At 35.5% G+C, this 16,171-nt stretch overlaps 1 protein-coding gene across 1 annotated transcript in view; it reads left to right on the top strand.

Moving 5' to 3' along the window:
* The first annotated feature begins 3,423 nt into the window (after positions 1-3,423).
* Positions 3,424-16,171, top strand: part of LOC124361362 — a 31,386-nt gene continuing 18,638 nt past the window's right edge. Inside the window, exons 1-3 of the mRNA XM_046815410.1 lie at positions 3,424-3,493; positions 9,279-10,250; positions 11,532-11,750. Of these exons, the coding sequence (XP_046671366.1) occupies positions 9,299-10,250; positions 11,532-11,750 (1,171 nt within the window). The 5' untranslated portion in view covers positions 3,424-3,493; positions 9,279-9,298. The remainder of the gene's footprint in view (positions 3,494-9,278; positions 10,251-11,531; positions 11,751-16,171) is intronic.

Here is a 16,171-nt window from a genome sequence, read left to right as displayed (position 1 = left end):
CCGTTCACAGTTCACAAAAATCTTTATTTTCCAAACAGCTTCAAAAGATACAATTCCATGAGCTATACAAAGCACGTGTGGAAGAGAAAAACAATTTCTTTTTTTAAATATTTTGTCATTGTATACTACAGTTGGCAAAGTATATTCAAAGCCTATCCAGTCATCTTTTGGCAGAGGGTGGATTTACATTTAAATAAATAACATATTTCAAAGTTTTTAGATATTATAAATAAATAAATCATTACATAAATCAAACAAAAACAATTAATAGTAGAATTCTTAACAAATCTAAGGAATACTTTGGCAGATTTAAAATATATGTCAGTAATAATTAATGATTAAATTCATCTGTGATATCTACTCCATCTGCACCAGCGTAGTCAGTGGTTTACTAAACATGTTAAGTTTTGAGGATACAAGTTCTGACGAAGAAGACATTACATTATATTAGCTGTAGCTTGCTATGAGCTAAGTAAACGAGAACCAAGGTACTGGATTCACGGAATCAATATAAAAAGGGAAGAATGTGGTGAATTTGCTCATCTCATCCCAGATCTCTTACAAGATTTCGTCTGAAAAGACGTAACTAACCATTTTTCTCAAAGGGACCAATACAACGACCTGCACTGCTGAGGGTACGTTCGGAGAAAGGAAAAACTCTACACAGATAAAGGAGACCATGTAGAAGGGGTATCCTCAACCCACCATATCATCACCTCCCTTTCGAAATGTCGAAATGCATGCAATCAAATGGACACCCGTCCACTGCGACCGGTCCGGCCTGACCGACCTCGGTCGGCTACTTGGGGTGACTGTGCCGGTGCCGTGTGGGCCGAGTCCGCCCGCAGTGGACGGGTGTCCATTTGATTGCATGCATTTTGACAGAGTATAAAAGGCTGGTCCGGGCTGGGCTCGGCCGGGCCCGTTGCAGTTGGCGGGTGTCCATTTGATTGCGTGTATTTCGACTTCACAAAAAGGCCGGGTAGGTCGCAGTGGGCGCCGTACTTTAACATGATATGAATGAAACACTACGAGATTATTCCGCTCCACGCTAATACTGTTTAGTATAATATTGAACGGCTTTTTCGTTCTAGTCATAATGTTTGTTATAGTAATTAAAAATGTACATACATTCCCGCGTTAACAGTGTTTAATTTCAATAATCACACATTAATGTTAAGACTGTTAAAACTAATGCAGTACCAAATATGTGGAGTACTCAAATAATTATTATTTAATGGATAATAACTTATGTATTTGCTTAGCAGCAGTTATAACAGGTTAAAGAACAAAAAGTAATATACATACAGTTTTTAATACTTTTCCTACTGTAAATGAATGGTTTTTATACGAATACAGAAAAAAAGCTTATAACCTTAGTTATGCTGTTTGCAAAGCCCGATAAGATCACTGAAATAACTAACTCTTAGCTGCAGTTGTCATAAATGAAGATTTTAGGGGTTTTATTAACCATGTTTTTATGGCTGTGTAATTTTAAAGTCAGTCTGTGATTCGTAACATAAAAGTGTCAGTACATAACATCAGAGTGGTACAATAAATTATTATTGTCAGCTCTAAAGGCTACGACTTTTTTTATTGATGCACACCCTCCTGTACTTCGGTATAAGCTAGAAACATGTCCCTCTCCAATTGCAAAGTCATCAAGTCACTTTTATAAAGTAATCCTAGTATTTACCATATAAAACTCTGGTAACAGTATTACATAAATTATTAAAAAAAAAACGGAAGTCATAAGAAGAACACACGTACCATTTATTTTATTTCAAAGGTTTCCAGCATTTGTTCAAAGGTTTCCTCAGGCATTTATGTCTTACGGAATCTTGCAAAATTCTGCTCTTTGGATATACTAAGAATGGCCTACTTTGGCTTGGTATATCCACATCTGACATACGGTTTGAGACTGTGGGGCAGCTGTTCTAAATACAAATTCGAACGTGTATTTAGAAGTCAAAAGAAAGCTGTCCGAATAATTTCAAAATTGAACTTCAGGGAGCTTCGATTGCTGACTTTGCCCTGTCTCTATATCCTGGAGGTTGTCCTGTACTGCCGTTCTAAGTGTAACTTGGTTCAAGGCAGGGACGTTCACCAGTATGGGACTAGAGGCAGGGACAACTTCCGCGTTCAACAACACAGAACTGCAGCATTCGAACGTTTACCGTCTGAGGTTGGTGTCAAGCTAATCAATAAGCTCCCTGAAGAGATCAAACAATTGAATGACAAAAAAAAATTTAAAAACTCGACTACCTTTTGGTGTCGATGGTGTTTTACTCGGTTGACGAGTTTATGGAGAGCCGCTGGGACGAAATTCAAAAACTAACACGATCAATCCTCTGGTTCTGGTGTGGCAGTGGCAGGATTGTCTGGTGAGAATGAAGATGAGAGTGAATGAGAGAAACATGTGACTGTGTGCGTGAGTGAATGAAGTGTAGGCCTACCTTTTTATTATTTAAATATTCTGTGACGTTTGTATGCAATTTTATTATTGTTACCGCAATAAAGTTATATTATATTATTATTATATTTATTTTCATCGTAATGCGAACAAAATTCATTGTTTATAGAAGTTGCCAACATGTTGGAGTTTAATAATAAGATTGTTAGCACAGATCTAATGAAATTTGTCTACAGTCTAGACCTCACGCTGTTGGTTTATCAGTCCGGTATTACTTAAACATATTAGTGGCAGTCCTTTGCCGCATTGTATAGGTTTTAAGTATTTTGTTTTACCGTATTGGGGGTTTTGACATCTAACGAAGAGTAGTTCAATCCCTGAAACGAAATGTTATACATGTACATATAATGATGGGAAATGTCCGAAATCCTACTATCATTCGAAATCATCCCCTTTCAATAACAAATTTTAAACAAAGATCTAACAAAAATCAGACAAAAATCACTTATAGTACCTCCTAAATAAATACAATACACACAATAGAAAATCACACCTGAAAATAAAACTATAAAAGCTTTATATCTTCTGAGAAGATTTTGCGATTAAGGCTCGAACTAGACCTCTGAGGTAACATGCTGAAACATGAAATTAACAATTCAGTTACCAGGAACGGCAATTCCTCCTTAAATAAGCCATACAGATAGTTTATACTTAGAAATCATTACCTACTGCTAACTAACATTAATTTAAAAGGACTTAGTTCAAGGTTAAATTAAGGGGGGAAATAACATTTGATATTCATCGAAATGAAAAATTAATAGCAAATCAAAACACGAGCAAATACAATCGCAGAAAAGAAAGTGATATAAGATTCTAGTTATGAGAGGTTTCATGTATTTTATATTACGCCTGCAGATTAACGTAAACAGATGTGCTCGTCTGCTTGATCATATGTTTACGTATTGTTTTGTTTTATTTTGTTTAATAACAATATTACAGTATCATTAAAACTGTGTCGTTGTTTCGTTTCAAACATTTCTGTAGTGGTATATTATATTTCAGTATTTTTAATCCTTCAAGGTGATTTATAGGATACTAATCTAATTCACTTAGCAAGTAATTCACATTAATTTGTGTCGCAATTTTGTTACAACCCAAGGATAGGAATCCACATTAACACTGTAACTGGCGGGCCAGTTTTCCTGGTTTGTAAGTCTGTAATGTTTGAACAATTTGAGTGCCAGATATTAAGGAAATTACTTCTCAACATTGCCAGACTTTCTTTCTAACATATCCGTAAAATACCAGCTATTTTACATATGAAATATGAGGAAGGAAATTATTATATTACAATATTTTGAGAGATATTCTGTAATTATTTTATATTTAAAGATATTTGAGCAGATCTTTTTTATTTTTGTAGGTAATGTTTTTTCGAGATATATTTAAATTGTGAAAGTAAAATATAGGTTTTAGAACTAATTTACTAAAGACAAAACATAATATAAACATTTTTTATTTTTTTACATTTAACAATTAATAGCATAAGTTTGTTTATTGTATATCATGTTTAAAACTGTAAATATTATGTACTACTGGTAACTTTAAAAAATTCCTAAAAGTTTCATTTGTTTGTATTTAGTTTTATGTTAGTTATGACATATTTAGTAAATAAATATAGTAAAATTGGAGCGATTGGGCTGCAGTATAATTGGGCCGGGTAAAGTATGATAAGCGGACCTGGTTTTTTATATTGGTATTGAAAAACTGTAGATTACTTAATTATAAGTATGAATATAATAAACCTATACTGATTTTTTTTAACAATAACTAAACAACAGTTTTGTACCAACTTTAAACAATTTTTCATATATTAAAAGTATTGTCTTTTATAGAGAAAAGACAGTAGAAAGCTGGTGGAGGACCATGAAACGAAGTTTAAAAATTTGCATATCAGCCGACTTGCTTGCAGATCATCTCTATAGGTATTTTTAGAGAATAAAGTGTGGTTTTCTAGAGAGGATGCTTTCAACTTCTTGAAAGCGGTTAATCATTGCTACCAAGGAGAAAACAAATAGGTGCGCATATTTCGTATTTTCTGTTATAAATGTTTGTTATGTTGTTATCATTTCGTTATTATTTATGATTTTTTCCTAGTATTCAATATATGAATATTAAGTATCAATGATCATACAGTACTAATTGATATAAAAACCGGGTCTGCTTATCGTACTCTACCCAATAGGCCTAAATGGCCACCATGACAATCAAATCAGTGAATCAAATGGCTGCACTATATTATGCACCATGACAATTTTGAATTTATGATGATATTCATGATTATCTAAACTTCTGAAACCAAAATGTTGAACTAGGTAATTAAGTTATAATTATTTGAAATACAGTAAAGCTCGGCCGTTTTTATATCTAAAAAAGTAATAATGTACAAAAAAACTATCTAGGCTATGTGTATTTATAAAATGTAATAACAAAATAGTGTAATAAACATTAAGTTACTCGGTACTTTGGGATTATACCGACCACACCCAGACATGAATCGTTATTTGACATTTTGCTTCTACTGATTACTAGATTAGCGTAGAACAATATTTCGTCAATATAAAACAGGAATTGTCTTATCGCAAACCCCTCCCCATCCTCAGACAGAGGTCAAAGTCGAGCGGTCTAGTAGATAACGTGATTGCAGAGTCTCGCCGCCCGTTCAGCTGGTGCGTCGCTTTGTTGTACTTCCGTGTTTTACCTCTACATTTCTCCAAACACAAAAATTCAATAAAAACAAACATGATCAAACTAAAACAAAACTCTTTATTGAAAAAACACTCAAAAACTTGTTTTTATTCTTGATCACACTCCGCCACCCAAAATGCGAGTGCCATGCCTTCGCGCTGATGTCAACGAAAGAATAACATCCCTCGAGATAGTACCTATCAGTAAAATATCAAATTCTAGAGGATCTGATCAGAAATATAAATTGAATTGTTATGGAAAGGCAATTATGTACCGTGCAAATCATGTGATGCCGCGTGGCCTATCGTAATCGGGATTCTCGAGAAAGATAAGATAACAGCGACAACAATACCGATCACAATGCCTGGAAATGCTTGTAATTTTGTAATTAAAGAGTTGTTTTTTCGTTCTATTATGTTTGTTTCTATAAATTTATATTTTTGTGTTCTTCATACTGGTGTGGTCGGTATAATCCCAAAGTACCAGTTACTCTTTACTATTTTGAAGGGTAAACGTGTCTGATAGCTTATGACACAAACAAACATGTACATCACCATACAAGGAAGTACCCAAAAGGAACCAAAATAATTTTTTTTTTTAAGCTATATATTTTCAAATCTTTTACAAAAAACCTTATCCCCTTCAAAATACTTTCCATTAAAACTAATATATTTGTCCCACTGGTGTTTCCACTGTTTGAAACATTTTTTTGTATTCATCTTTAGAAATGGCTGTAGCTAGTCCTTCGTTATTTTTTTCGACCTCTTCGATGCTGTCAAATCCGTGTTTTTTCATGCCCCTTTTCATGCGTGGAAATAAGAAAAAGTCGCACAGTGTCAGGGCAGGCGAGTAAGGTCCGGAACCATGCCATTTTTAGCAAAAAACTGTCAAACAGAGATGGCTGTGTGTGCAGGAGCGTTGTGGGGGAAGAACTAGTCTCCTGTCTGCCACAAATTAGGTCTATTTTGACGAACACTGTTTCGCAATCTTCTTAAAACTTTCAATTAAAAGGTTGATTGACGGTCTAACCTGGGGGAACAAATTCTGTTTGGGGCGTAGAAGAAGGGGAAAAGGAGCTATTTCAGGAGGAAGATATACATTCCTTGATGTAATATATCAAGATTTTACTGTTAGCAAATTTTATCCTTGCTTACTAACACTTTTAGTTATTTTACATGAATTTTTATTTCTATATAAGCAACACTCGATAATTGTACATGTCACTTCCATGAGAATTAGGCTGAGCATTAACAAATACTTTTACATTGGTCTTAAGAGTAACCATGATGGCAGGAGGTGATGAGAACAGCTGTGATGAGCGCAATGAAGCTTCTAGGAACAAAAGGTAATAAATGCTACCTCCTTAGAAGGCCACATGAAGATATTGGAAAAATTTCCTGAGGCTGAAATGCTAACCAAAGTATCAGATGCTATGGTTAAGAAATACTCCTTTGAAAAACCATATACGGTCTCTATCGGAAGTAGGGAGAAATGGATTAAAAGGGAGGCCTACCCTACAAAAGGAGTCCTGAAGTTTTTCACTGATGGTTCACTCCTAGACTCTAGGGCAGGATACGGAATACATGGACCTGGAGTCGACATGGCTGTGCCCCTAGGAAGACATGCCACGGTTTTTTCAGGCGGAGGTCATGGCAATAGACTCATGTTCCAGAAGACTCACACAGTTGAGGACAAAAGGATTATCATACCTAATACTTTCTGATAGTCAGACTGCACTGAAGGCACTTGATACCTGTTCGATTGATTCGAAAGTGGTCTGGGAATGCAGGAATGCTCTAGCAGAGCTGGCAACAAATAACAGAGTAACACTCGGTTGGGTACCGGGTCATGAAGGTATTCATGGGAATGAAAAAGCGGACATCCTCGCCAAAAAGGGAGCAGAATCCACATTGGTGGGGCCTGAGCCAGGTTGTGGGATAGCCTTCTCTAACATTAAAGCTCTGGTCAAAGATTGGGAAAAGAGGACAAGACACAAGAATTGGAGTAGAGCCTCAGGTTTAAGACTATCCAAAATGTTTATCTCTCCTTACGCAAAAGGGTGGACAGCTCTCCTAGACCAGAATAAGGAGGATATAAGACTGATATTAGGAATGTTGACAGGACATGGCCCTCTGAGGAAGCACCTTATGAAGGTAGGCCTCAGTCAGAGCAGCGAATGTAGACTCTGTGGAGAAGAGGAGGAGTCAGCGGAGCACATTTGGTTGGATTGTCCTGCCATCGTAGAGACTCGGAAAAGATACTTGGGAGCATATCACCTCAGCCCCAAGGACATTAGAGAACAGGAGCCCTTAAATCTGATTGGTTTTTTGCAAACGCCTTGGTCTTTGAGGGCACAAATTAAAGTAAGGGAGGCGCACAGGTCCTTTTTAGGACTAAGTGCGGGGACAAACTGTCCTCTTCCCTCAGGGAAAAAAAAAACCATGATGGCAATGAGAAAATAGTAGAATAAAAAAATTTATAAACAAACCGAATACAAATATACAATGGTTTTAGCATGTGACAAATTAATACATGCATGTACAATTTTGTTTAAAGAGTGAAATAAAAATAGTAACATGAAAATTCTGTGTTAATCCTCGAATTGGCAATCGACATTATAATGTGGATCCGACACGCACATGTTTTGACAGTTTATACTGTACATAAATCAACACACCCAATAATTGTAACCATAGCAACAAATTTAGCCTTTTGTGTACTATTTGTGGTTTGTACAATAAATCTAATTTTTCTTCAAGAGAACTTGAATACCATTATATATTTTCAGAAACTTAGATAAAACGAAGAATAAATTGTCAGATTCTAATATTTGTAATATTATCACAGAAGCAGTCCTACCACTTAAATAAAAACAAAAAAATCAAGTGTAGTCATTATTATTTTTTTTTTTTTTGTGTGGATTATATATATAATGTTTTTATACTATAAATATGTCAAAATTTTTTGGAAAAATAATGTTTCACAATTATAGATTTATTTTTAAAATGTATTTTTTACATTTTTCAATTTTTTTTACATTTTTACAAAGTACTGAAGAAAGTTAAAAAAAATATATTAGCATATTAGTAGGAATTGTGTTTAGTTGGACGAATGCAGGTTTAAAGCCTGGTATTGTTCTAGGATAGGCTCAGTAATTACACATATTACAATGATTAGTGATTACAATGCTTTGTTATACAGTCCTTGGAAGCCATGGTACTATGAATGTTATCAAGTTTGCAGGTCCGAAAAATTAATATGGTGTAAAACTCTAGTAGTGAATTAAATAAATGAATTGGAGATTTCAACTAAAAAGTTTAATTGATTTATATATATATAAATTAAAACATATGATTGTACTGTCAAAAATATGTTTACACAGAACAGTTGATTACATTTAAGAGGCTCTAGAAGTGAATTTAGGCTTTTATCTATAACAAACCTAAAATTCACAATAGCAAAAATTGACGTTTATTAATCGAGATAAAACGACCCTATCTTTTAAGTAGGACCAAACAATACATACCTATAAAATATAATTGAATTCAGTTGAGTGGTTTCAGAGATTAGCGTAAACATTGTGACAGTGATTCTTATATATAAAGGTGACTCTGTTAGATAAGGCTTGCATTGTTTTTGGTTTTATTTATTATTTTACTTTATTTTTGTTGTTATTAAATCAGAATTTATAATTTAAACGTTTTAAAACCTTTCTTTTTAATTGAAATGTATTAGTAATTTTCTTAATTTTGTACTTTATTGCTCAAAATTAGAATTAATACAATACAAAAATACTATTTTGAGAAAGAATGTTTTTCACATTCAACAGAAAAACTAATGTAATTTCTGTGATATATAAAGTTTTTGGAAAAATATTTCTGATTAAAAGACTACAAGCTTTGATTGTAAAATTATTTGGAAGAAAGGCTATAATCGAAACTTCAGATCAACATAACATGCAAACTCATTTCAATAGGACTGTAGGAGTTTCAGTCTTTTACTAATAAATTGCAACATTCGCTCACTTATGACTGGGCTAGTACAATCCAAATAGAGCATATTTTAGCACATTGACTAGTACTGTACAATTTGACAACTCATTAGTTTTGTGTTCCAGGAGGAGATTGATTAGCAGCTATGGCTGTGCTTACTGGATCGGTTTTAATAGATTTACTTTTGGCTATTGCATCTCTACTGTGCTTTGCTTACTGGTTCATCACAAGCAATGATGACTATTGGGATAAGAAAGGAGTGCCCAATACCAAAGCAGGACTCATCAGACAAACTCTGCTCGGCCAACTATCTCAAGGTGATCGAATCACACAGCTGTACAAAGAATTTTCCGGAGAGAGATATTTCGGATTCTTTCAGGTCAGGAAAGCAGGGCTTATAATTAGAGATCCGAAACTAATAAACATGATTTTGGTGAAAGATTTTTCTCATTTTCAAGATCGGCCTCCCCAGCCCAAGCACGATCCAATATCACAAAGCCTGTTTGGTCTAAAAGGTCAGATTTGGCGAGCACTGCGCTACAAGTTAACGCCAACGTTCACAACAGGTAAACTGAGAGGGATGTTTGATCAAGTCTCAAAGTGTGGAGATAATATGATGAAGGCAATCGAGGAGCACTCGCCCACCGAAGGCGTAAGTTCTAAAAATGTATTGTTTGAGTTCACGCTAGATGTGATTTCAAGTTGTGCGTTCGGAGTCCAGTACCAGCCGGATAGTGCGGAGTTTAAAGAGTTCAAATCATTTGTGGAAAAGGCGTTCGCCTTGTCTCCTTTTGTGCTTTTAAAATTGGTATTTGTGTTAATGTTACCAAAAGTGGCTGAATTTTTTAAAATTTCTACAACCCCCGGTGACACCAGAAACTACTTCATCAACTTGACTAAAGCTACGATAAAGTACCGCAAAGACAACAATATCCAGAGGAGTGACTACTTCCAGCTGTTGTTGAAACTCAAGGAGCAGGAAGAGAGTGGGAAGGACATGGGACTGTCGATGTCGGATGCTACTGAGGAGGATGCTGTTGTCAACCAGATGCAGTACACTGGCGAGAGTAACTTGGCTTCTGATACACCGGAGAAATGTAAGTTGTTATTTTGTTGTTTGACAAGAAAACAAATTAACTATAAAGTATTTGTCAATCTAGTCTACAAAATGTATATACTTCAATCGAAAATTTGGCTAACAAAAACAAAAACCTGCTTATGGGAGAAATTTTGATTATTTAAGGTTTAGGTTGGTATCACTGGGATGAGCTTAATCTGTTGATACATTAAAATTGCTATTATGACTTCAAATTTATCTTAACAGTGACGTATCCAATTGAAAATAAACTGGTGGATTTTTTCATACTTAAAATTAAAAGCCAACCAATATTTATCATCAAATGGGCAAAGTATATGATGAAATTTGTAACAATTGCGGGAAATTTCAAATTTCATTACCCACATGGTCAGCCAGTTGAAGTTTCAATTCCTTCACTAAAAATAGAATAGATGAAATTATTCGTGAAGATCAATATGCTACTGTCAAATTTATTGTATAAAACTGCCGAGTTAATGTTGGAATAGTTAGTTTATAATATTAACAGTGAAAACTTTAAATTCAGTGTAATTTTTAACAATTCAGTTTGTTTGGATTTAATTGAATTTAAAGTTTTCAAGTTTTCAAATTCCACACAATAACTGGAAGATGGCTCCCAAATGCAGTACTACTGATAAATTTCGCGTACTTTAAACATCTTCTAGGGGCTCCCGTACATACAACTTATAAACTTGATCTATTGCACAATACCCATAATGACTCGGTTTTGTCTAATACACCAGTTTAAGGCAAACTTCTACAGCATCATGATTAAATTGTTTTCAATTCAGAAAAATTAGCAAATTTGTTCAATAAAGTGTATTGTTGAACACACATTGATTGTGGCAGAAGCACACTCCTACTATACCGGCTGTCCTAAGATCGGTACATGACCAGTGCCGCAGTGAATGTGTTAAACAAATAATTAATATGTTAACATTAATGGTTAAAATAAACAAGTCAGTAAAAATTATGTATTATCAGTTAAAAATTTTGAATTGAACTGATGATATTATTATCTTTTTACTGCACTATTTCATTGCCATATTAGCCAATAGATACAGACAGAGGTGTATTACAAACATTGTCACTGAAAGGTTTATAATTGTATAATGCAGAATGTGACGTGTTATCTTAGCATACTAGTAAACTGTGAGTATCATGTACAGGTATGTTACTGTTGGCAGTGAAAGGGTTAGTCATATTTTTAAATAATTTGGCTACTAAAAGTAGAATGAATATTAGATTCTTGTATGACGTAAACGATGATGGTTTGTTTTAGTGTTCTCGGAAGAAGTGATTTCTGCCAATACCTTCATCTTCCTCATAGCTGGTTCCGAGACAGTGGCCCGCACGATCAGTTTCGTCTTATTTGCACTGACCCAACACCCGGAGATCCAGCAGAGAGTGCAAGAGGAAGTGGACTCTGTGCTGGCCAAACACGGCGAATGGTCTTACGAAGCTATCAGGAACTTGGTCTACTTGGATCAAGTAGTCCAGGGTTAGTTGAGAGTCCCCATTGTACATAAAATACACTACATTGTGCTCTATAGTAGCATAGTATATCCATAAAGTCATGATACATTTTAAAGGTTGTAGTCACCAACTGATTGTAATTTTTATTAATTTGGAACTATGAATCGAAACAGCTAATATTTTATTTAATCCATTTGTTGTAGCTATTGCTACAATCTGATAAAGCTTAGATGGCATCTTGTATAAACATTTAATATGAAACCCTACAAAATGAAAATGATGTGTGTTTTGTTGCTAGAAGAGTTTTTAATTTGTAACTCTAGAGCGGTGTGACTTAATTGTGATCACTGCGTTTTCTATGAAGGTCCTACTGGAAAGTGCAACATCTATTGATGTACCATATGTTTAGTAGAAATTTATAGTTTGCTAGATAGATGTAGGCCTATTCAGGCATGCCTCCAACCAATAAGAAACTTTTATTCCTTGAAGTGACAGTTTAACCCTTTTAGTGCCAAACGAAATTTTCGAAATTTGTACCAGGAATGCCAGGCGTACACATGCATGTTTGTACCAAGATTGCCAGCCTTGTTTAGCCAAAATGTACGGTAATTCTTTAAACAATTGTAACTACACTATTTTTTTAAGATAAATTTCATGGGGTTTTTTTTGTTTTTAACTTAAAAATAGTTGTATTTTGTATCCTGCACTTTATTTGACAAAAAATTGTGTTACATTACTTTAAAAAAATTTAATTATTTAGTATTTAAAATTTTTTATTTTTACTTTTTTGAGTTTAACTTGTGATACACAACAGTAAAATGAACATTGGAAAAAAACATTGATTACATCACTGAATTCCTACTTTTATTCTATTGAAATTTACAAACTTTCAAACTGATAAATTAAAAATTGTGAAAGAACAAAAAGAACATCCAAAAAGTGTGCTAACCTGGGAAAAACACTCCGTTTTGCCTAATCTGTTAAATGTCTTCTTGTTTTTCTTGAAGGTCTTAACACAAGAGTCAAAATATTTCACAGATGAATAGGCTAGTAACTCTCTTGAAATAAATAAATATTGTTCTCTAGGGATCACTTAAAATAACAAGTAACTATTTACATAAAAATGTACAAAATAGAAAATTTGAAGAGAAACATTCAGCAGAAGTGTAGAGGGTAACACTTGGTGTGCACTCCTCTCTTACATTTAACACACATATAGGATGATTTTTTTCGTTTTCCTCCAAAAAAAAAAAAAAAAAAAAAAAAACACTAAATCAAAAATGATTACGCACTAATGATTTAGTGTTTTTTTTTTTTAAATCATTAGTGCTTGCTACGCTAAAAATTTTCTGATGTCAGCATTACCACCACCACCACCACGGATGCTTGCCATAGGTCTAGGACTGGTGGCACTTTCTTGCAACTGAAGCCACTGATCACCTAGCTCATCAACAATGGATACCAGAAATTCTAGATGTGATATAGGCTTTGTAGTGTTTTGCTTGTATAATATATAGGCATTCAAAAGCATTCTGGATAAGAGATTGAAGGTAATTTTTTTCCAAAATTTAAAACTTCTCCTATCGTCCAGGTATTGGTATAGCATTTGGTCTGATCCATCAACCCCACCCATATTAGCATTGTAATTACGTATCATTTTTGGTTTGTTAGATATGACAGTAAAATGTCCTCTGCGTTTTACTTTACGTTCTGAAGCAGTGACATTCATTTGTAGACAACAGCAAAACCTGCTTTTTTTTGTGCCTGCTTTTGTCTGTAGCCAAGAATAATCATTTCACTTTTCCTCATGTATTTTGTTTCACCAACTTTAAATTTTTGTATCATTTGAGCAGGGATTACCCTTTACGGTTGTGCCTTAGAGTGCTAGTTATAAAGGATTCCTTAGAATATAGATGTGTTGCCAATGTCAGGGAGGTGAAAAAATTGTCCACAAAACACGTGGTATCCCTTATTGTACAAATTAGACATACTCATTAGTTTATCCACTACTGTAAAGCCTAAAACCTTTTTCCTTTACCGTTGTCTTTTCATTGCCTTTGGTCCTTTGTATACAAAAAAACTTACCCAATAATGAGTGGTAGCATCAACCCAACATCCATAACTTCACACCCACGGTGATGCTTTTTAGGCATGTACTGGAGAAGCTGTGAATGTGTTTTGGTTGCAATCTTGCTTTCGTCAATAGATAAATTTTTATCTGGTGTAAAATGTAATTTGGAAATCCGGTTCATGTGATCAATCAGTGGTTCGAACCTAGCACAAGGATCATAGTTTGGTTGGCCTGACTTAGGTAAATTTGTAGTATCCACCAAGTGAAAAAATTTCAGTATTGCCTGAAAACGAGTTCCTCGTCATCATTCTAGGGAACCAAGGAATCAATTGACTTTTAAGAGTAGACCAAAAGGAAGCGATAGTGTTTTGTCTGTTTTGATAGCCATATTTATCAACACCAGAAGGAAAGCTTCCATTTCGTTTACAGTCACAGGTCTCCAAAGATTTTAGCCTACTGTGTTCTTTCATTCTATCGCGATTTTTATCAATAAAGTTTCCTGGCGTACTTGTTTGTAAAACCGAACCATTATTTCAATCAAAGGAATGGTAAAGAAAAATTTTGAAATAAGCACTTGGAGGAGAGTTCATTGGAGGACAGTGCTTGACCCCTGGCTGTTCCTGAAAGTGTATGGAATGGTTAGGCCTGTGTTCAATATCATTGGTTTCATTCACTTCCACCCAGTCAGGTTCATTCTCACAGTCTTCTGCAGAGCTACTACTGCTGTCCCTATCGTTAAGCCTAGATCTTTGAGGTATCACTCTATGGCCTTGTTGGTTAGGCCTATGCCCTATGACGACGTGATGGTTCACTATCAGATGAATCACTGTTAGATTCATCTGAATTTGTATCAATTACCAAGTTTAGTCGATTCAGTCCTAAAACCTTGATTACCTGAGGAAATTGTCGGTCCAACGGGGGATCGTAGGTCGGGTCATTATCTGTATCGTCAACAACCGAACTTGAACTCGACACTTTTTCATTTTCTGAAATTTCACTCACGAAACCGTCTGAAAGATATTCACTTTCTACTAATCTAGGCGATAGTATTATCACTAACAAGTGAATGAGAACGTTTCATTTTTGATAGAAAAGAAGTCATTAGCACATCTCACTTCACTCAAAGCACTCACGAACAACTAAAGTACAACTGTAAACAACAACGACAATGCTGTCTGCTGTCTAATGTTGACAGCTGAGAAATGAAAATGCACAGGATAGCCAACTTTAAAATCAAAATATGGCTACCTAGTATGACTCATAAACTGGGTAATGTAATTATCGGAAAGATCGTTGTATTGCGATTCTAAAACATTACAAGTATGTTTATTTTGACTAATTAAAGTAATTTTTATTTTTTTATTACAAAACGTCCGAAAATACGGACGCCGGCATTCTTCGCCTAAACTGCCAACGTCCAAAAATTCGGACGCTGGCAAACTACGCACAATAATCCAACGTCCGAAAATTCGGACGTTGGCACTAAAAGGGTTAATGCTTTCTAAATGGTAGATAAATGTTTTATGTTTTACATTCATATAGAGAAATTTTAAAATTACATACTTACAAAAAAAAAGTATTAGGACATATATTATCATGTACACACTATTTTGATCATGTAGATGTTTTTTTTTTTTTTTTTGAGGGAGAGGAAGGAAAAATGCAATTATGCACGCAGGTGGCCAGCCTGTAGTTTTATGGACTCCCCTAAAAACGGGTTTACTAAAGAACCTCCTCTATTCTTTAGGATTCTAACCTGGGATTGTTTATCACATTACTTCAGGCTAGGCCTACATTTGGCTTAAGCCCGTAGGGCTCGCTCCTTATCCAGCCGCTCGGTCAAGGGATCTGGGTCACTTCGCGGTCCAGATCGGGTTTCTTTTCCCTCCTGCCCTGGACGAACTGTGACAAACAATCCTAGTTCCCCTCATCCTCCATAATCTTTTCGCAGACCGTGTCCACCGAAAAAACACCGAGTTTTCTTGTGGCCTCCAGGCAGGGCCTTTCCCAACGCGGACAGCGGAAGAAAGTGTGTTCCGCGTCGTCGGGAACGCCCAGGCAGTAGATGCACTCCGGTGAACCGGTCTTGCCCATCTGGTTCAGGTACAACTTGAAATAGCCGTGACCTGTCAGGAACTGCGTGAGGTAGTAGTCCACCTCGCCATGCCGCCTTTCGACCCATGGTTGAACCTGCTCAATGAGTCGCGCAGTCCATCGTCCTCGGGTTTCGTGCTCCCAGCTGTGTTGCCACTGCTGGAAGGTTCTGGTGCGCTCTTCGGATCTAGCTGCGTCCTTGCCGATCTCGCCTTGTCTCTGATAAATCGCCTTCCTCTCCCCTGCCAAGAGCTTGACAGGGATGACTCCGGCAACCACCA

This window comes from Homalodisca vitripennis, chromosome 4 (genome assembly GCF_021130785.1).
Source record: "Homalodisca vitripennis isolate AUS2020 chromosome 4, UT_GWSS_2.1, whole genome shotgun sequence".
NCBI classification, from domain to species: domain Eukaryota; kingdom Metazoa; phylum Arthropoda; class Insecta; order Hemiptera; family Cicadellidae; genus Homalodisca; species Homalodisca vitripennis.
The sequence above is the reverse complement of the archived record's forward strand: the minus strand, read 5'-3'. Positions and strand labels throughout refer to the sequence as shown.